This window comes from Diceros bicornis, chromosome 17 (assembly GCF_020826845.1).
Source record: "Diceros bicornis minor isolate mBicDic1 chromosome 17, mDicBic1.mat.cur, whole genome shotgun sequence".
NCBI classification, from domain to species: domain Eukaryota; kingdom Metazoa; phylum Chordata; class Mammalia; order Perissodactyla; family Rhinocerotidae; genus Diceros; species Diceros bicornis.
This window is the reverse complement of record NC_080756.1, coordinates 60,130,940-60,151,263: the sequence shown is the minus strand read 5'-3', so window position 1 is coordinate 60,151,263 and position 20,324 is coordinate 60,130,940. Positions and strand designations below refer to the sequence as shown.

General features: G+C 47.1%; 1 protein-coding gene across 6 annotated transcripts in view; it reads right to left on the bottom strand.

Moving 5' to 3' along the window:
• Positions 1–13,731: 13,731 nt before the first annotated feature.
• Positions 13,732–20,324, bottom strand: part of ERC1 (ELKS/RAB6-interacting/CAST family member 1) — a 544,778-nt gene continuing 538,185 nt past the window's right edge. For all 6 annotated transcript variants that reach the window (XM_058559107.1, XM_058559106.1, XM_058559105.1 and 3 more), the window contains one exon: positions 13,732–19,381. In XM_058559107.1, the coding sequence (XP_058415090.1) occupies positions 19,244–19,381 (138 nt within the window). In that variant the 3' untranslated portion in view covers positions 13,732–19,243. The remainder of the gene's footprint in view (positions 19,382–20,324) is intronic.

Genomic DNA, 20,324 nt, shown 5'->3' with positions numbered 1-20,324 from the left:
CTCCTCTTCTTTTGTGGAGAAGTTTGAGTTGCAAAGGTCCCAAGATGTACAACCTCTTCACAATAGCCCATCCACCCACCTCTCTCCTCATGATTATTTCCTCAGCAATAATCTTCCTTGGGGGGCTGACTTAGCTCCTTCAGTTTCAAGCCCATGTCTGGAATGGACTTAGACACCGGCGCTCATAGCCTTGGTCTTCTATCTCTCAGGATGAGGGAGCTATAGAAACTGTTAACTGAAGAAGAATTAGTTACACTGGGGAAAGGGCTGGGGCTGCTGCTATGAGTGGGCCTGACCTCATCGCCATGCATAACATAAGTCAGGGCTGAGGCCTTGAGGGAGACATGCTAGAGGGAGAAAGGTGTTTGTGGAGCTCAGAAGACTGGAGAACGAGCTTGTATCAGAGATAGGGGGTAGGAAACGCTGCTCTCCTTTCTGCTCTCCACACGCTTCTCAGAGAGCTCCAGGAGCCCTCTTGAGCCAGTAAGATGTAGAGGCATCTGCTCAGGGGGGCCTTTCAGAGGGAGGTTCTGGGTGTTCTTGAGCCTTGGTGCTCAGGAGTCAGACCGAGGTTCTGCCATCCAACCTCACTCCCCAGAAAAACACTGTGGAGTCCACATGTAGAGGTTCTTGGAACGGATTCAGCCACCTGTGTCGATGCCGAGGTCTCTAGTGTCCCTCCTGTTCTCTGGTCAGGCAGAAGAAACAGACCCAGGATCACAATTCTGGGGACTAAGGTGGCTTTGTAGAGGGAAGGAGTAAGAGGGAGGGAGTGGTGGCCTAACCTCCACCTCTGCTTTCATTGGTTGGTCAGATCCAGGGCACCAGAAGGAATAGGTGAATTAGCTGGAAAGGTGTTGCCAAAAGGTACATTTCCCTCCTCTACACCGCAGTGTAGACACACACAGTTCTAACTGATAACACCCCATTCCTGTGCCCAATATGGCAGCACTCTAGCACGACCTGTGCAGAGTAAGCCTGGTAAATTCCCAGGAATCCAGAATTTCGATAAGAGGAAAATTATAGTCTCTCCAGATTTTTCTCTGGGCCAAATTTCAGCCAACTATAACTCAGGGGCTGAGTTCAGCCCACCACCTGTTTTTGTGTGGCCTGCAAGCTAAGAATGGTTTTTACGTTTTTAAGAGGTTGGAAAAAAGTTTTCTTAAAGAATGATATTTCATTCTTCACGTGAAAATTATATGAAATTCAAATTTTAGTGTCTACAAATGAAGTTTTATTGGAATGCACACCTCCGTTTACATACTGCCTATGGCTGCTTTAGTGCTGCAGCAGCACGCCTGAGCAGTCGCGTCAGAGACTGTAGGGGCTGCAGAGCCTGAGATCAAGACTGGCTACAAAATGAAAACGTGGAGCCCTTTGTTAAAAAAATGATTAAGACTTCCACGATGGCAACAGGAGAACATTAAACCAAGTGTGGGGTGTGGGCCCCTCTAAACCCAGGGTCCAGTGTGACTGCCCAGGAAGCCAGCCAGGACTGAAATATTTACTATCTGTCAATTTACTTACAGCAATTTTGCTAGCCTCTGCTCTAGGGGTTCAAACACCGACATGCTTTTTTTTTTTTCATGATTAATATTAATCTCTAGCAAAAAATTTAGAGGAAATTATTAAAGTGTTTCTGGATATTTTGAAAAGAAATTATTAAATACTAGGACTCCGTATGGATTCACTAAAAATATATTATTCCAAGTTAGACTCATTTTCTTTTTTGATAAGATTATCTATTGGTGCGGGAGGGTGGATGAGGCAGGGCGGGCCAATGCCGTAGTTATGCGCCTCAGCCCTTCAGTTCAGGCACTCATCCCGCATCCGTACCAAAGTATCAGGGAACATATGTGACATTCTCTTCATGCATGAAGTTAAAATTTAAAAGTATAAATATTTTTGAGTCTTCTTATTTCTCAGATACCACGATAGTTCATTCGAAAGTCTACTCCATATGCCTTATTGTTGGGTTGAGAAGTTAATTTTGAAAGTTATTTTGAAGTTATTTGGGCTTTTTCTCAAGCCATTTCAGAGGCTGTGCCTGAAGTTGAATACATATTAGCATTTTTGTCAGATACAGTAATTGAATTTGGTAGAAAGCTAGGCAGCAGATACAGTTTATGGCTCCAAAATGGGGAATGGGGGTGAATCCCCATCTAACCCCAAAGGCTCATATCTACACCCTGTAATTGCTGGCAATTTTAGAATCCACATGAACGTTATAGTTTGCAAGCTGCAACATGGTCTTTTGCTGTCTCTACTCGATAACATCAGCTTATTAAATAAAATGTGAGATGTAGCTTCTGTAGGAGGTCCTGATGGGGTATCCATTTCTAGCTGGAGCGAATAGTACTGATCTTTGCTATTTCTAGGAGAACAGATTTATTCTTGTTGAGGTAGAAAGGGCTGGGGCATGGGATCCGCGCTCAGCTTGTGCCTAGCCTCTAGTCGACTAGCTCTTGGGTTAACCTTGGGGAAGATGTGCTCTTCACTGGCCGTGGACAGAGAGGTTCCCTGAGCAGGGGAGCACATTGTCAAGGCTAAGGCAGGAAAGAACTGGCTGTAGGGAAGGCCTGAGCTGGTGTCTGATTTAGCTGGGGTCAGGCTGCCCCAGCTCAGAGGTCTCATGTGCCATGCTGGAGGGAGCCCTGGGCTGGAGAGCGGAATCTGGGGCTGCCACTAGGGACCGTGGGACCTTGACTGCATTGCTTAGTGTTTCTAGACCTCCTTCTGTTTAAAATGAAGAGACTGGACAGGATTATTTCTAAGACCCTTTCCAGCTCTAATCATCTATGAATCTATAAGGAAGACTTGTTCAAAAATAGAACTGGCTGCCTTAGAGAATAAGAGGGGTTGTATGTAGCGGAGGGGATCCTGCAACAAAAAGGAGGTAAGGGTGACCCCACTGCTCTCTTACAACGCCTGTAATAGAAAGCAGCCTTTCTTTATTCTAACATAAAATGAATTCCTCAGGAGGTTTCTGCTCTGAACCAAACATATCTAATAAAAAAGAGTTTACTCAACCTCCTTGTGTCCATTTGGAAAATGGAAGAATCACTCAGGTATACTTTAGGGTAGACACAGGGAGCCAAAGGAGTGGCCAGACAGCCTGGGGCAGCAGGGATGGAGAGGGCCAGAAGCCCCTAGGCTGCTCGGGAAAGGGAGTGGACAGGCAAAGTGCTCCAGAGACACTAGCCCTACACTGGGGCCAAGGCTGAGCACAGGAGGTGGGAGGCCCCGGGATGCTGGGCCAGTGAGCCCCGAGGAGCCTTGGTGCCAGGCTGACCAGGCTTTATCTTTGGCTAGAAGGAGCCTTTGAAAGACTCTAGACCAGGGAGCGACAATGGCCAAAGCAGTGCCCAAAGCTGCAAGGATTTGGTATGGTGGGAGACTTTAAAAATTTAAAAAAAAAAAAATTTTTTTTTTCTACAAACTAGGAAGAAATTTATTTTTTATTCTATTATTTTTTCCCCAGTTTTATTGAGAAATAATTTACAGACATCACTGTATAAGTTTAAGGTGTACAGCATGGTGGTTTGATTTACATATACTGTGAAATGATTACCACAATAGGCTCAGCTAACATCCATCTTCTCATTAAAAAAACACAAGAAACCAAACTCATAGAGAAAGAGATCAGATGTGTGGTTGCCAGAGGTGGAGCGGAGAGGAGGGGGAATCGGAGGAAGGTGGTCCAAAGGCACAAACTTCCAGTTACAAGATGAGTGAGCACTAGGGGCGTCCCATACAGGCGCTGCCGGTAGCTGACTCAGCTGCACGATACATGGGGACGCTGTGAGGAGACTAGGTCCTGAGAGCTCTCGTCACAAGGAGAAAATCTGTTTTCCTTTTTTCTTTTCTTTTTATTGTATCTATGTAAAAACTTTTTATTGTGGTAAAAAATACACAATATTTATAATTTTAACCATTTGTAAGTACACAATGCAGTGGCACTAAATAAATGCACAATCTTGTATAACCATCACTACAATCTACACCCAAAACTTTTTCATCACCAACAAAAACTCTGTTCTAATTTCTGTCTGTATTTATTATTTTTTACAAATTTTTTATTGTGATAAAATTTATATAACATCAAAGTTACCATTTTAACCATTTTTGTGTATAATTCAGTGGCATTAAGTACATTCACGCTGTGGAGCAACCATCATCACCATCCATCTCCTGAACTTTTTCATCTTCCCAAATTGAAACTGTGTACCCATTAAACACTAACTCCCCATCTGCCCCACCCCCAGCCCCTGGCAACCTCTAATCTATTACCTGTCTTTATGAATTTGCTTAATCTAGGTACCTCATATAGGAGGAATCATAATATTTGTCCTTTTGTATCTGACTCAGTGACTTAGCATAACGTCTTCAAGGTTCCTCCATGTTGCAGCAGGTGTCAGAATTTCCTTCCTTTTTAAGGCTAATATTCCATTGTATATATCTATTTTGTTTAACTATTCATCCATCAATGGACGCTTGGGTTGCTTCCACCTTTTGGTTATTGTGAATAATGCTGCTATGAACAGAGGTGTACAAATATCTCCTTGAGGCCCTGCCTTCAATTCCTTTGAGTGTATATGTCCGGAAATGGGATAGGCATATGGTAGTTCTATTTTAATTTTTTGAGAAACCACCATACTGTTTGAGGGCAACCTTTGCGAGAGCCCCACAAGCTATATCCAGAGAAGATGTGGAAGACCCTGGAAAGGCAGGAGAGGAGGAGCCCAGGCTGGGGGCCAGGCAGGCCTGGGCCTCCATCCACCTGGCTGTACCGGGCTGGGTGACTCCACATAAGTGGCATCCCACTCTGAGCCTCTGTTTCCCTTCCATTCACTTCTAGAACACATTTTTATTGAACACCCAGAATGCCCCAGCCTCTCTTCTAAGCACAGGGATACCCTGATGATAAAATAGATGTGGACAGTGTTCTCATCCAACATCTGGATACAACGTGGACAGTGCTCCCCAGTAACATGTGCAAAGGGCTGGCTCAGTGACCAACTCAGCACAAGCTCGTAATAGAGTTCTTTCCTTCCCGTTAACTTGGCAGCTGGATGATCAAGGATACTGTCTGTTCTCATATAAATAACCTCCTGCTGAGGTATTTAAATAAATAACTCCCTTCTAATTCTCACTTTTAAACTCAAAGAGGGCCACTGTGAAAAAATAACAACAAATCCAAGGGGTGCTTGTTTGAATGAGGAGCAGTCTGTGAAGGCTGGTGCAAAGCAGAGTCGGCTCAGGCCAGACTGCTGCTCATGCTGGGGCGGGAGGCATGAGGGGGACCGTGGGGAGCCAAGGGGCCCAGGCTTGCCCTGGTAACTAAACTTACTGCCAGTCAACAGTGACTGAGGCAAACCTGGAAACAAACACATATCAGCAAACCTCAGAAGGATCCCAGAGCAGCTGCTGAGAGACACAGAACAAAAGTAATGGAGTTTGGGTCAGGAAACTTCTCCAGCAACCGGCCCAGCTGCCAACAGCGGAGATTTTGTGTCTTGGGGACCCAGGAAAAATCCTTCCCAGTTCTGCTGGGAACAGATCAAACCTTGAAACCGCCCCTGGTCCACACCTGAATACAGTGAACTCCTGCCTGCAGACCAGTGCAATTTCCAGCCCCTATGGTTTGCTGATCTGGTTGCTACATAGGGAGGCCAAGAGAAGAAAACATTTTTGCGGTGGGATCTTTTTAAGCAAAGGGGGAAAATGGGAAAGAAAGAAAGGGCAGCTGCTGAGAAACGCTTGCCAGGTTTGGGGATGGCACTGCCTCCACAGACCAGATTAGCAGCAGATGTGGGAGAGGAGGGCCAAGGGAGAGCAGGCCTCGTCTTCCTTGGGCCGCAGAGTAGCTCCCGGCTCGTAGCACACGCCTCTCCTCTCTTTCAGTCTTAAGCCGGGGAATTCAAAGAAACTCCAGGAGGAAGTAATTACATTTAATAGAAGCCTTGGTTTGCAGACACAGATATCCAGTCAAGAATATTTAATCGCTATTTACAGAGACACCTACAAACACACATATATGGGAAATTATTCCAAGGGAATTAGAGGAAGTCCTGCCAGACCCACCCCCATGCCTCACATCTTTGAAGGTTGCAGAGAATCTGGGCAAAGGTCCTCCCGCTCCCAGGAGACAACACTGAGGAGAATTATAAGAATGTTGTGGCCAGTCCCAAGCTGTGCTGATGACTTTTAACACCTTATAATAAAACCAATACTTTTGTTAAGACGGGAAAGATCAAGCAGATCTCCTGAAGTTGTTCTGCCACTGAAGTCTAACACGGTTGGAAGATCAGCGCGTTCCCACATCCACCACCTGAGGCTCCCTCCCTTCCTCCTCGCACCGTGGTCGTCTAGAGGGCCTCATGGCTCCCTGGGGTCAAAGAGCTCAGAGGGGCCAGCTCAGGGACGGAGGGCCTACGTCAGGTGTGGAAGGGACGGCTCCTGACCAGGTGCCGCAGGGCTCTGCAGAGTTGGGCTCCCGCCCTTGGCAAGCTTGTGTCAGAGACGGGAGAGGAGGCACTTGCAAGTTCAATGACACAAAAATCACAAGAGACCCTGAGAATGCAGAAACGCCCTCAGGAGTTGAAACAGATCAAGCACAGGAGGTGGGCCAGGTGCTAGCGAAGGGCCTGAGCTTGGCAGGGCCCTTATGGGAAGACGTCGTGGAGCTGAAGCCGGGTGGGAGGTAAGAGTGCTTCCCTCTGCCCTGTGAAGGCTCTCCGGTGGGTCCCCTACACCCTGATTCCCTCCTGAGTTACAGTGCTCACTGCTGATTCCTGTCTTTTTTCTCATTCTTCATCTGGATTTAGAAATCCTCGCAGGCAGGAATCTTATTTCCGTGTCTTGTGAGACGCTGAGCGTGGTCCCTGCCCCCGTAGAGAGGCAGCTAGTCTTTGGAGGAGGGGTCCTCGTGGTGGGTGGGGAGGAGCCCAGCGGGGGAGCAACAGGAGCTTCCCTCTGCTGCTTGTATCTCACGGCTACTCAGTGGGCAATTCTGGCCAGCTCTGGGACCCGCTGGAGTAGATGCTCCCCTCCCTTGCCGTGAATCCTTGAACCATAACCAGCCTCCATTAGTTAAGAAAATAGTGTGAGGAAAGGTAGAAAAAAGAACCAGTAGTTTAAAGGCCTCCCCGGGCTCCCGCAGCGGCCTCCCTGGTCGGCTGGGTGGGTGGCAGAGTCCGAGGTTGCGGCCCTCACTCCTCCTTCTGTAGGTCGGCTGCCTTGGCTGACTCCCACCCACTGTCTTCCTCCACCTGATTCCTCTGGATCAGCTCAGAGGAGCTTTACTCCCAAGACTCTGTCCAAGTTGGCGAGAGTCACACATTGGCCTGTTTGGCTTTTAATAAAGTTTATGATTTAAATCTTGTGCTCTTAACACCTTCTTTGCAAGCCTCAGAGGGGGAAAAATACTGAAGTTGTTTACTCATTTCCTTCATAACATGGAGACCCTCACACTTGGCCAAAGCCTGTGTGGGGTGTGTGTGTATATTAACATAGAGTGAGGTTGTATGGCTGTGTGTACACACACACACACACACTCAGAGGGAGAGGGGGAAACTTTAGAAAGACTGGCTGCATTTCAGTCCCTGGCAAGTTCCCCAAACATCAGATGAGCCCTTTAGCCTGATGACATTCCTCTGAAGAACTAATATCTGCATTAGATGCTGAGTCTTTGCTCCCTCACCAAGGTCAGTGAGGTAAGGAAGGAGCCTTATCAGACTTCTCTAGAGCTCCTGGAGGGAATTAAAGTTCAGAGACACCAGGGGACCTGAGCAGAGTTCGGCACAGGGGAGTGGAGAAGGCCATGGTAAGATCCTCAAACAGGATCCTGAGGCCCCAAGGTCAAATGCTAGCTGCTTCCCTCCTACTGCTTCACAGGAGATGCAGGCAGAGGGACCTGCTGCTCCAGCCCCGGCCTAGAAACAAGGAATTTGACAGCAGGCAGCAGACGGGACTCCCCATGACATGAAGCAGCTCTGGTGCTGGCTTGTTCTGAGCTGTTCCGTCCACAGGGGAAGTTCAGTTCATAACAGATGTCCGTGCTAATAGTCCAGAAACAGATACATTTCTAGTGACATGGGCTAAAACTGGGCCAGCTGTGGAAAAGAGTCTCCCGGAACACAAAGCTTGTGGGAGGCCGACAGGTGAGCAGAGCAGTCTGAACCACTTGGTAGGCCCTAGTGTGAGCACGAGCGTGTGACACTGGCATGCAGGGGACACAAAAGGAAGAACAGACACATTCCCTGTCCTCAGAGGCCTTTTATAGGCAGTGAGCGGACAGGGAGAAGAACAGGCCACCGGTTTGGGTGGGAGGAAATGGAGATCAAAGTGTCCTCTCACTTCCGGGGTTGAATGGGGGCCACTCAGGCGCCTTCTGCAGGTTTCAGTACACGTGGGAGAGCTGGGAGGTACTGGAAGCGGGTTTGTTTGTACGCTGCGGCCGGAGCTCCACGATGTGATGTCCTAGCTGAAGAATCCAACGTCAGGCTCCAGTCTCCTGGGTCTCTTTTGTCACAGTGACTAACAGGCAGGACAGACAAAGCTCGCATTCAGGAGCCCATCCCTGCAGGAGGGTAACACGGCCCCAGCTGATGAGGCAGGCACATTGGCACCTGGGTTTTCTTCCTCCTAAAGCAGAAGCAATATGATTGCTGGCATCTGACTGCCCTGGGGGAGGGGACTGCAGCCCAAGCCCAGGGACCAGGTTCCCAGGAAGGCAGGCCCAGAGCCCTCTGATGGTACTCTCTGAGTTCAGAGAGGGCCTGGGGGAGCCTGGAACAGGGGCAGAGTGAAGAGGGCAGCAATCCCCTGCAGGAGATTCTCCTTCTAGGCCTCAGTTTTCCCATCTGTAGATAATTTCTACATCCACGGAGGATTCCAGATGGCAGGAAATAGCCCTTGGAGTAGACCCTGGTCAGAGGGGGATGACCTTCTATAAAGGTGATGGTCCCATTTTCAAGGCTTTATAAGGCGAAACAATATGTGGATTTCCTCGCAGGCCACAGGGATAATCCTACTCTACACATGGCGGTGCTGCCCAGCAAGAGCTTCCCAAGCAAGAGACACTCACTCAAGCTGATTTAATGCAACCAAGGGCTGCAGGGGGCCCACCGTGTACTGTGTGTGGGGCTTGATGCTTCCCATGCATCATCTCATTTACCTTCACTACACACCTGTGAAGTGGGCAGCATTATTTCTATCTTAAAAATGAGAAAACTGAAGGTCAAAGAAGTCAAGTGAATTCTCCACGGCCACACACCTAATAAGCAGCAAAGCCAGGGTGGGAATGTAGGTCTTCCAATTCCTGGCCCACTTGCCTTCACGTTCAAGGCCAAAGTTCCCATAGGCCAAGCCCTACTTTGCCCTGAAATCGAGAAGCTGTTTCTCTCCCATTCAGCGGGATAAGCATCCCGTTCCCCACAAACCCCGAAAGCCCCACAGAGGCTGCACTTGGGCGAGGAGCTGGTCTGGCCTGAAGACAGCCTCCCAGAGACGGCCCAGCCCCTCCTGGACAGGCTGTCCTTTAGGCAGCTAGCACCATGGGAATGTCCAGCGATGAGCCCAACTGATGAGGAAGGCTGACTGGTTTCTGGAGTTTTCTTTTCCCCTAAAGAGTCAGACGACTCCTAAAAGCTGCAGGATCCTCCTGCCATCAATGCTTATGATAACAATCCAAGAAAAACTGGATGCAGTCACCCATTCACCCTGGAGCCTGCCCCATGTTTTCAAGGTCTCTGCCCACTCGGTTCACCATTTACCTCAACGCCTGGCCCTGTTGCTGTGGGAGGGGCAGCAGTGGCTGGAGCACTATCACAAAGTTCTCCTTTCTGGGTTGTGTTCCCAACACATGTACGCTGCACAAACGCACAGTAAGGAGTCGTCCAGGGACACCAACCCGTTAAACCATGCACACAACTTCAAGTCCAAGTTAAGGTTGCAAACAGATTCCCTCCAAAGCCTCATTTCCCACAACCCTTAAGAATAAAATCCTGATAAAAAAAATTCAAGCCCAAGATGAATGAAACAGGAACCACCTCTTGAGTGTAAATTCCACCAGAGGCCAGAGACGGCTTTTTGGCATGGAAACTCTGCAGACAAGGGACGTTTTCCTCACACGGCCAACTCTCCCTCTTAAATGGAACATGGCTCAAGTTCTTCGCCCTCATAAGCAAGGCTGAGGAGACTGAGCGCTGAGACTGAGAGATTGGAAGGAATGTTAATTCAGGAGGGGAAAGATGAATGTCAGCACACTGTCATGAACAGTTTGGAAGGAAAACAGAGCATTCATTTCACAGGAGGACCAGCACGAGGCTGGGAAGATCCCACAGTCGCCCTCTGAGCCACTGCTATGGCAGGGTAATAACTTTTTCCCCGCACACCATGGCAAAGGAATGGTCTCTGTGGACGGGGAGGGCTGATGTGGCACTACCAAGTCTTCAAACCTCATTCCTTTCCCACGAAGGGCCCAAAGAAGGTGAGAACATTCATAGCGTTTCATCACCTGATTCTTGGTGAATAAATGGCTTCCGGAGCCTAACAGGGCACGAACTCCTGGTGGGACTCACATCCATCCTGCTGGTGAACAAGCCAGGTGTATTATTTCCTTCTTTCCTCCGAAATCCCAAACCACTTCCTGGCCTCGATGCCTCAACTCCTCCAAGGCTGGCAGGAAGTCTCCTCAGTGTCTCATATCACACATTAGCCTCCTACCTGGCTTTGAGCCTTTGATGGTGCTGTGGACTAGTGGAAGGAACTGGAGAGAAAGGTCTCTTTGGAGAGAGACCCACTCAGGTTTGAACTCCAGGTCCATCACTTCCTGGCTGTCTAACTTTGGGCAACTTCCCTTGACAGCTCCAGGCCACAGCCTTCTCTTTACTTTCTCCAGCTGCCCTCAGGGTCAGCAAAGCTGGAGACTTTCCAGAGTGGACACGCCCAGATGCTTTTTTTTTTCTGAGGAAGATTCGCCCTGAGCTAACATCCGCTACCAATCTTCCTCTTTTTTTGCTTTATGAAGATTAGCACTGAGCTAACATCTGTGCCAGTCTTCTATTTTGTACGTTTGTCATTGCCTCAGCATGGCTTGATGAGTGGTGTGTAGGTCCGTGCCTGGGATCTGAACCTGTGAACCCAGGCTGCTGAAGTGGAGCGCATGGAACTTTAACCACTAGGCCATGGGGCTGGACCCCAGGTGCTTTTTTTTTGATCAGCCTCTTGTGGTGGCTGTGGTTAGGGTCACTGGTGGTGTGGGTAATGCTCTCCTAAACTGGCCTTCCTTTCCAGAGTGTTTCACAACATGGGCTAATTCAACCTCCTTTTAAGCTACATTTTTGGCCACCATGCGCCTTCCTTCATGCTCTGAAACCAAGCAGTATTCTATCTATTGACATTGGTCTGATTGCTTCCAAACACCTCGTGTCCTTTCCTACCTCCCTGTTTTAGCTCAAGCTATCTTTTCTGCCTCCTCTCATCCCTGAACTCCTTTGCTGGCAAAATTTATCTTTTAAGGTCAAACTCGAATGTCTCTGAAGAGATTGCCTGCTCTTCTGTGCTCCCGCAGGACGTTTTATTGAGATTAGTTTCCTCCACTGGATTATGAGCTCCCTGAGAAGTGGCCACAATAGTGGTTTAAAGAGCACAAGGTGGGTCTGAATTCTAGCCCTACCACTGATGAGCTGTGTGACCCTGGGAAACATGAGTAACCATTCTGTGCCTCATCTGTAAAATAGGGATAATAGCACCTACCTCATGGGATTGCTATGAAGATGAAATGAGATACAACAAGTACAGCGCTGAGGACTGAACCCGACACATGGGAGATGTCCCACTAGCTATGAGTATTTGCACGCCTGGTGCCTAAAACACATGGGTATGAACACTCGACTGAGTGCTACAGTGGCAGTTTGTGTATGTGGATTACCTGGATCCTGGGGAAAAGTCCACATGTGATGACTGCGCACGTACAGTTGAAAGATGTGACTATTTAACTTACAAAAATTTCAAACACACAGAAGAAGAGAGAGAATAGTATAATGAACCCCATGTACCCAACGCCCAGCTTTAACAATTATTGACTCACGGCCAATCTTTTCTGTATCTATAGCCTGCTTCTCTCTGCCTCCGCAATACACACACTGGATTATTTTAAAGCAAATTGCAGATGTGAAGAAAGCAATTTTATGCTTTAGACTCTTAAAGGAGCTTCCAAAAAGGAAAAATGTCATTATGTATTTTCCTCATTATGGCTTGTGACCTAGATGAAGGCAACATTATTTTAGAGGGCAAGGGTGAAGAGGGGCCGAGAGATCAAGGGCAGACAAGGGCTCCAGGCTGGAGTCCAGGGCTCTGTCCAGGACATCCGGGAAAGCTCGTGGATCTCAGACCGCTTCCTCAGAACACTCCCTCACCCCAGGGCCTTCTTAACCATCTTTGAGCTAGCCTGAGATATTCCACCTCAAAAATCGAATAATAGCAGTCTTTCCCAATTCAGAGAAAAAACCAAGTTAATGGATGGAATTCTCAATTGCAAGTTCTCCTCTCACGTATTTTCCTTAAACCTTGTAGTCTCTGTGTCCATTTGTCTGCAACCGAGTGCTGCTAGACCACAGAGTGAATAAACAAACAGTGAAAAAAAGATTAACGGAGAACCCTGGAAACAGCTGACCAGTGTAATCTGACAGCTTTCTGTGGACCCATCTTGTGGTTGTGATTGTGTACTGTGCAGTATGATACACATTCTGCTAGGAAAACCGTTCCTGCTTCATGATGGAATGATGAGCGACATCAGGTTCTCGGTCCTGTAAACAGTGCCATCTCCCAGGTGTTCCTCCACCTGGCAGAACTTCCGAACAGCTGCTCCGGCTGGAGAGAGCCAAGCAGGGGCAGAGCCTGGGCACTGGGAGACCCTACAGCAGGGGCACCGTTCGACCCTCACACTCCAGTTCTCAAGTGGCAGCGCACCGAGGGCAAGAGAATTTACAACGGGAGAGGGACGCAATGCAGCAAGCAGGCTGATTCCTTTCTGGGGCAGACACAGAAATGAAGCTAACCAGAAAACTAATTCTCATAAAAGAAATTCCCCAGGATAATTTCTTATTGAGCATAAGGCCCAAGACAAATATCAGAGCTGGAAATTTTTCCAACACTTGGCTCCCTTTCACTCTTGGTATTCACACTTTCTGTTGGCTGACGCAGCGCACACATCCCAGAGTTACTACATCAGAGTGCACCCCAGCGAAGCTCCAGTCCCAGTTCTGAACAACCCCTCAAGTCGTGGCCTTCCTCACTGCTCTCTTCCATCTGGGCATGAGCAGTGCTCCACGGTCCTCGGCAGGGGGTGCGCACTCCAAGCTCGGGAACACAGGTGGATCCTAAGCGGAGAACCTGGCTCGGGCCTAGGGTGTAAAGAAGGAAAGAGGGAGGTGGAAATTGACTTGGAAAGGCAGTTATGGGGGCTGCCAATTCAGAGTTCAGGCGGGACCTAAAGGAGGCCTACTCTTCTCTCTGAGGAGATCACCTCACCAGGCCCGTCAGAGCTGGGTGTGGTGTCAATCCCTCCGCCCCTCCCTTAACCCTGGGCATCCCTGGTTCTCGGGTTACCCACCACTGGAAGTGACCTCTTGGGGACTGCTGGCCTCTCCTTGCTTTTCTAGCATTTGAGGACACATGTCACTTGGCTTATCAGACTGGATGAGACTTAAAGAAAGATACAGCACATGATTTTTAAATAACTTTATAATTTCCTGATGGGTTTAGTTTGTGAATAAAAAAGAAAAAAATGAACAAAGTGTTTACAATAATTATCAAGGCAAAGTTGACTATAACACAATTTCTTTGTAATGTCATTATCCTGTCAGTAACACGACTCTGGCCATCACACACACACACACACACACACACACACATACATACACACACAGTTGAAGGCAGCGGGTGCATTTGCATCACAGACACCACCATTGCGGTTGCTATTGTCACCAAAAGGAACTCAAGCTACAAGGAGTCAGTACCCAGTGCTCCTCAGCTCCTCACTAAAGTGCAGCACTTCTCTTTTGAAGCAGAGGGGAGTGAACCCCAGAGAGACCCCAAGTCTCCTGGTGTGCTTGGCAGGTTCCTGGCTAGTCCTGCACGGGGGAGGCAGGCCAGACCAGGCCAGAATGGGTGGTGTGTTGCCCTCAGGTGGGTCTAGCTGCATTAGAGGATGGATGCAATACTGGTGTGGTGTGGAAAGAGGGGCTGGGCTCAGAGGGCTTGCTCTGGCCCAGGGGTGGATTCTCTGGCTTTAGTAGAGTTCACTTCCTTTCCTGACCACGGTATCTCTGGGGCCAAGAGAGACCGCCTGGGCCTGGATCTGGGGTCTAAAAAGCTTTAAAGGGAAAGAATCTAGGGACTGAAGCCAGAAAGAACTGAGATCTGAGTACAATTCATTCGCCTGGATTGCAGGCTCCAGGTAGCCCGTGCTTGGCCCACACTGGATGGGTCCCTGGATGATATAGCACCAAGTGGGCAGGAAAGAGGTTCTGTGGCCTGTACAGGGCTGCTGCCAGGTGTGGGGCTTGAGAGTCAAGCCCAGGTTACCACACAGTATTAGGCACACTGAGCTGGGACCAACGTGGGCGTGAGGGTGGTTATGCAGTCACAAAGTTTGAAATCTCTACCCAGAGGTCCTGAGGATGTATAGGAAAAACTCTGGCACAACGGGGACTCTCTGAGCCCCAGGTTCCTGTTCCTTTTACTCAGCAGTTGCTTCCTTCACCCAGGCAGTCACCTACCTGGAGTGTGGTCATTGTGTTGCCCAAGCAGCCAGCCCAGCTGCCACCTAAGCCAACTTAGGAGGAGGGGGAGTTTGGCTGCCCTATAGCTTGAATTCCTTTATTAACATGATATTGGTTTGCATTTTCTTTAAATACAGCTCTTTAATTTTTCAGTTCTACAACTACTTTTCAATATCTTAATAATCTCAACAATGGACAAAATGTAAGTGCCCCAATTCTCTGAACCACACAGACAATATCGACAAGCAGAGAAACGAGAGGAGGTGGGAGGGGACAAAAATCCGCTCCTCCCAAATCAATCCTAAAACCACCTCTCCCCCAAAAGAGTCAGGGGGAGAAATACCTACAGCAGGGTCACAGCACTCGCCAAATACATTGGGGAAAAATCAGGAGACACTTGGTTACAGCTTGGACACTAAAAAGTTTGGAAACAGTTTTTCTTAAAAAGCATAAGTAAAGAAGCCATTTTGTTCAGAAGGATTTCCTTGTAATATATATATTTTTTTCCCCCAAATATTCCCTTAGTTCACATAGGGGAAACTCCAGATTCTTTTTCAAATATTTCTTTGAATGGTTCAAGTCACTGTCCTGAGAAGCCCGGGGACTGGCAGTGATAGATGGGTTAGCCTTGCAGGCTTTGCAAAGGGCAGCGTGCTGCACTGCCTCTATTCTCTCTTCTCATCGCCTTTTCCATAGTTCTGAACTCCTGTAGGTCGGGAGATGAGGATGGGGAGGGAGACATGAAAGTTACTGATATTGCTGACACAGGGCCCACTGTGACTTTGGAGGTGCCATGTGAGGGTCACAATTCACATGGCAACATATTCCTCAATTTGCTCTTTCCTCCAACACCCCAAGGGTAGCCAGTGGGTCCATGCTTAAGTAATGGAGTCAAACAGGAGGGCAGGATGGTTCTGGGATCAGCAGGACTCTCTAGCAGCAAATCCAAATGCCAATCCTGACCATCCACAGGGAAGGGATTAGTTCAGCAGTTGACTAAAACTTTGTGATGACTTCCTCTTCCTCTTCTCTCACTCTGAGGAGTGGATGAGCCAACGAGCTCCTCACTGAAAACCAGACAGACTTTTATTGACAAGAAGTGCCAAGTCACATCGCCACTACTGACACTGAAGGTGGTCTTGGGTGCAGTCTGCTTTACTAGTACTTCTAAAGCTCAAGTGTAAGGAAGAGAGAGAAGCACTTAGATCTTCTTTAGATTGTGAGGTACAAGGTCAAAGGTTAGAGCCGAGATAGATTTGGGGAATCCCATTCATATTTCTTAATATGTTAAAGACCAATTAAAAATTGTTTCCATTTCAAATGGTATCCAAGTCCTTGCAAATCTCAATTCAGATACTTCATTAAGAACTCAATGAGTACCTGGGACAGAGGTATATGAAAAGATGAGAAAGTCACATTGTATTTCTTTAGTCATGAGTCCCAGGTTGGATTCTACCCACTCTTCTTCTTCTTGTCCCCTTTAAGATGACCTTGATTTGGGGTACATATCTTTAGGTGCTGAGGGGCAACTAGATTTGCCAGTGGAACGGATGAGTTTGGTGAACATTACAGGCACCTGCACTGCGTTTTCAAGGCTACCGACCTTCAGTAGCAGTTGAGGGACCTTGTGAAATCATGAAGACCAGAAGAGGGTCATGGGATGACAAGTCTTTGTGTGATGGGAATTGTGCATTTAGTATGTTGGCTCAACGGTCTAAACTCAGTAAGATACTCTAAATGCTAGAAACTGTATTAACTTTGCCCCTATAATATAAAGACAGGTCACGTTCACTGTTAAACTTTAGCCAGAGACTACTTTCATCTATGACCAAACAGTCCCCAGAACCACGTGAGATGCCAGGATGACCACCCAAGAAGAATCAAGGAGATTCCCTGCTACGGTTCATGGAGACTAGACAAATGATGTCTGCCCCAGAAATTTTTCTTCTCAGAAGCACTTACTTGTCCAGAGGACTTCCATAAGGTTTTGGAGGAAACAACAGGAAGGGTTGAAATGAGAAGGGGAAGGAAGGAGGTGCAGTGAGAGTCATGTACCAAGTGGGCAAGAGTGGTAGGTACTGTATTTGATGGTAAAGGTAGAATAAGCGGGATCCAGGGAGACCTGCTTGATGCCTTCCCTTGCCAGACCAGCTAGAGAGCAGCCAGCCGGTACCAAGCCAGGCCATCTCTTTGGGCCTGGCCTCTTCTCCTGATTTCTCTGTTCTGCTGTAGTCCTGGGAAGGATGTTATCATACCTCTGTTCTTTGCATTATGATACATCAAGTGAGATTCTAATATTCTAGCCCTAAAATACTGGGGGCTTTCTACATGATTTATGGGCAGTGCAATAAATAAATGGAATTGAGGTAACTGACCACAAACAACTATGGCACTTACTATCTAACTCCTGCACCCTCGCTCTGGCCAGCCTGGAAGCATCTCAGTAAGAAGTTTATGAGCAGAGTCCATTTAACCCTTTGATAAAGAACACTCTACAGCTTCTCACAGGGAGAGATTGTTTTACAGCGGGGAATCAGGGCAGCTGCAGATTTGACCATATAAGTTAATGGGACAGTCAAGGGCTGCTAGTGGGAAGATACTGAACTGATGGCTGTGATGACTTTACAGGCAGCATCAGATTCTTTGGGTGAGTAACTAGGGAAGGGGAAAGGAAAAAACGCAAGACAAAAACATTTAGCCCAGCAACTTTTATCAGAAGATGTGAGTGTCTGGTGGGTGTCTGGCCGTACAGGTGGTCACAGGGCTAGATTTGGGTTAAGTGGTCTAGTTCTTGGTGCCTGACTATTTATGATTGCCATTGTCTATGCTTGGGAAAAATGTCCTTCAAAATGCCAATACTTCCAACTGGATCTGCAACTTCGCGGTCAATTTTCTGATATGCAACATGGAGCTGGCCAAGTTCCACGATGTGCACAAAGATGTGTTAAGAAAACACTATCCGCTATCGTGGCCTCCTAAACAGAACACTCTTTCAGGGTAACAACAACAAACAAAAATCCTGAATCACCAAATGGAGTCCTGCAGGCAGTAAGTGACTCAGCCCTCTGCCCCCAAAACCCATCAATTCCATTATAATGAGAAATGCTGATTTGTGAAAGATTTTTCTAGAAAAGATACCTCCTATTAGGATGGGAGAGGGGAAAGGTATGCCTTTTACTGCTATGACTCAACCAGGTATGTCTCATAGAATCCTTTACACCTCTCCCTCACTGAAAAGATACTTCTTTCAAAGATGGGTGCCTAACAGTGACTTGCATGCAGTAGGCATTTCATATATTCTTTGAATCAAAGAAGGGAGAAAGGAATGTCTGTGGGATGAGAAACATTCATTTGGGCCAGAAGGAGGTTCCAGGCAATGCACGAGGCCCACGGTTCTGGGAGTGCCAATCAAGAGTGAAGCTAAAAGGGTGGAAAGGTGGGTCATGAACTTCAGTGACCACTGGGCTGCAAGAGCTTGGAGCATGCATGGCGGGAAGGCAGAAGCATTCTTTTGGGGCTCAGGGGCCTAGAATGCTGATCAGGGAGATGTTTGGGAGGAAGCAGCCTGACCCCAAGGAACAGTCGGTCATCTTCTACAGAGGCAGAGCCACAGGTGGTGATGACAGTGCCTCAGGTCAAACCCTCTTCTCTTTCAATTAGAGACATATGATCTGACAAACCAAGTATAATCGGGTCAAAGGCCTTAAACAAGACGGACGAGGGGAGAACTGTTCACACCACCCTCTTGTTCACTGGTTGAGGAGAAGAGCAAGGACAAGTGTGACAGAGACGGCTGGGTGAAGACTCGAAACCTGGGGTATTAGTGTTCACTAAGCCATCATGAGGCCTGCTTGCAGCTCCTCTGCGTAAAACGTTATACATGAAAAGTAAACAAAAGAAACAGTAAAAACAAGTGTCAGTTCTCTCTTTTCCCCTCTCTTTTATTCTAATCCTCTCTTTTTGAGATTTTTTTTTTTACCCTTTTAGGAGAAAGCACCTGTTGTGATATTAGAACAGTTAGCTCTCTGGTCCAGTGGGAAGCATTCTCTCAACATGTTGAACTCCAAGTAGATTCCAGATTTAGTTCTCATGTCAAGTACAGAGGTAAGAGGGCTCTCTATTACATGTCCCTCTGTAATGGCAGAGCCACCAGCTTCCACAGTTCTCCACTATTGATGACTGGATGGCAGTTCTTCATGGAGACTCAGCCACTTACCTGGACACCAAGAAAATTAGTGTAGAGACAACATCCAAAGTAGAAAGGCAGAGTAAGATGACAGACATAGAAACGGTGCTGGAATCACACTTGAAGGACTAACCAAGACAGGATAGAGTTTGTAGTGTTTGTTTGGTGTCAAGAAGTTTCTGGGTGCCTGTTCCTTGTAGTTCTCCTTTCTTGGCTCCTGGGTTCACTCCATCGGGCTGCTGGGCTGGCCAGTCCCCATGAAGCAAGGTCAGGATGACTCTTCTAATGCGTTGACCACTTGCTCCAGGATGTCAGGGCAATGATCTGCTATCTGCTGGAGAATGGCATTGGCAAACTCCTGCAGTTCTGCATTGTCCCGTTCACCTTTTTCTAACTCATTCTGAAGCTGAAAGAAAAAGGAAAGATGGATTTCAGATAAAATAAAACAATCCTATTTGCACTGAGTTAAGAATTATTGTTCATCAATAAATGACATTTACAACATGGATGAACCTGTAGGGCATTATGCTAAGTGAAATAAGCCAGACAGAGAAAGACAAATGCTTTCTTTGGTATCACTTATAGGTGTAAAATCTAAAAAAAAAAGTAGAACTCATAGAAACAGAGTAGAATGGTAGTCACCAGGGATGGGGAGCAGGGGAAAGTCTGATAAAAGGGTACAAACTTTCAGTTATAAGATGAATAAGGTCTGAGAATCTAATGTATAATACAGTGACTATGTTAATAATATTATATAATTGAAACTTGCTAAGAAAGTATAACTAAAGTGTTCTCATAAAGAAAAAAAGGAAACGTTGAGATGACGGATGTATTAACTCGATTGTGGGAATCCTTGCACGATGTATACATATGTCAAATCTTTGTGTTGTACACTTTAAATATATCACAACTTTCTTTGTTAATTACACTTCAATAAAGCTGAAAAAAAGAGAAATGACAAAAAAAGGCTCTTTCTACGTGAAATCTTCCTGCATCAAAATTAACAACCAGGAAAGTGTAAAAGTAAATATCATACATCTCTTTATCAACACGAGGCCCTGACGTTAAGTGACTAGTCCAAGACCCAAAGATGGTAATTTGCAAACTGGAACTCCAATCCCAGGCCTCTCGTTCCAGGTGAAATGTTCTCTCCACTGTGTACTGTGTATCAGGAGCGGGAGAGGGGTACATGGGTGATCTCAGATAGGATCTTAATCTTGCGTAATGGTCTTTGACCTAGGGAAACTTATAATTTTAAAGACTTTCCTCATTTGCTATGTACCATTCTTATTCAGTACATTAGACTATCCTACCTTAGGCCTGCTAATTTAGCTAAGGAGATTATTTTG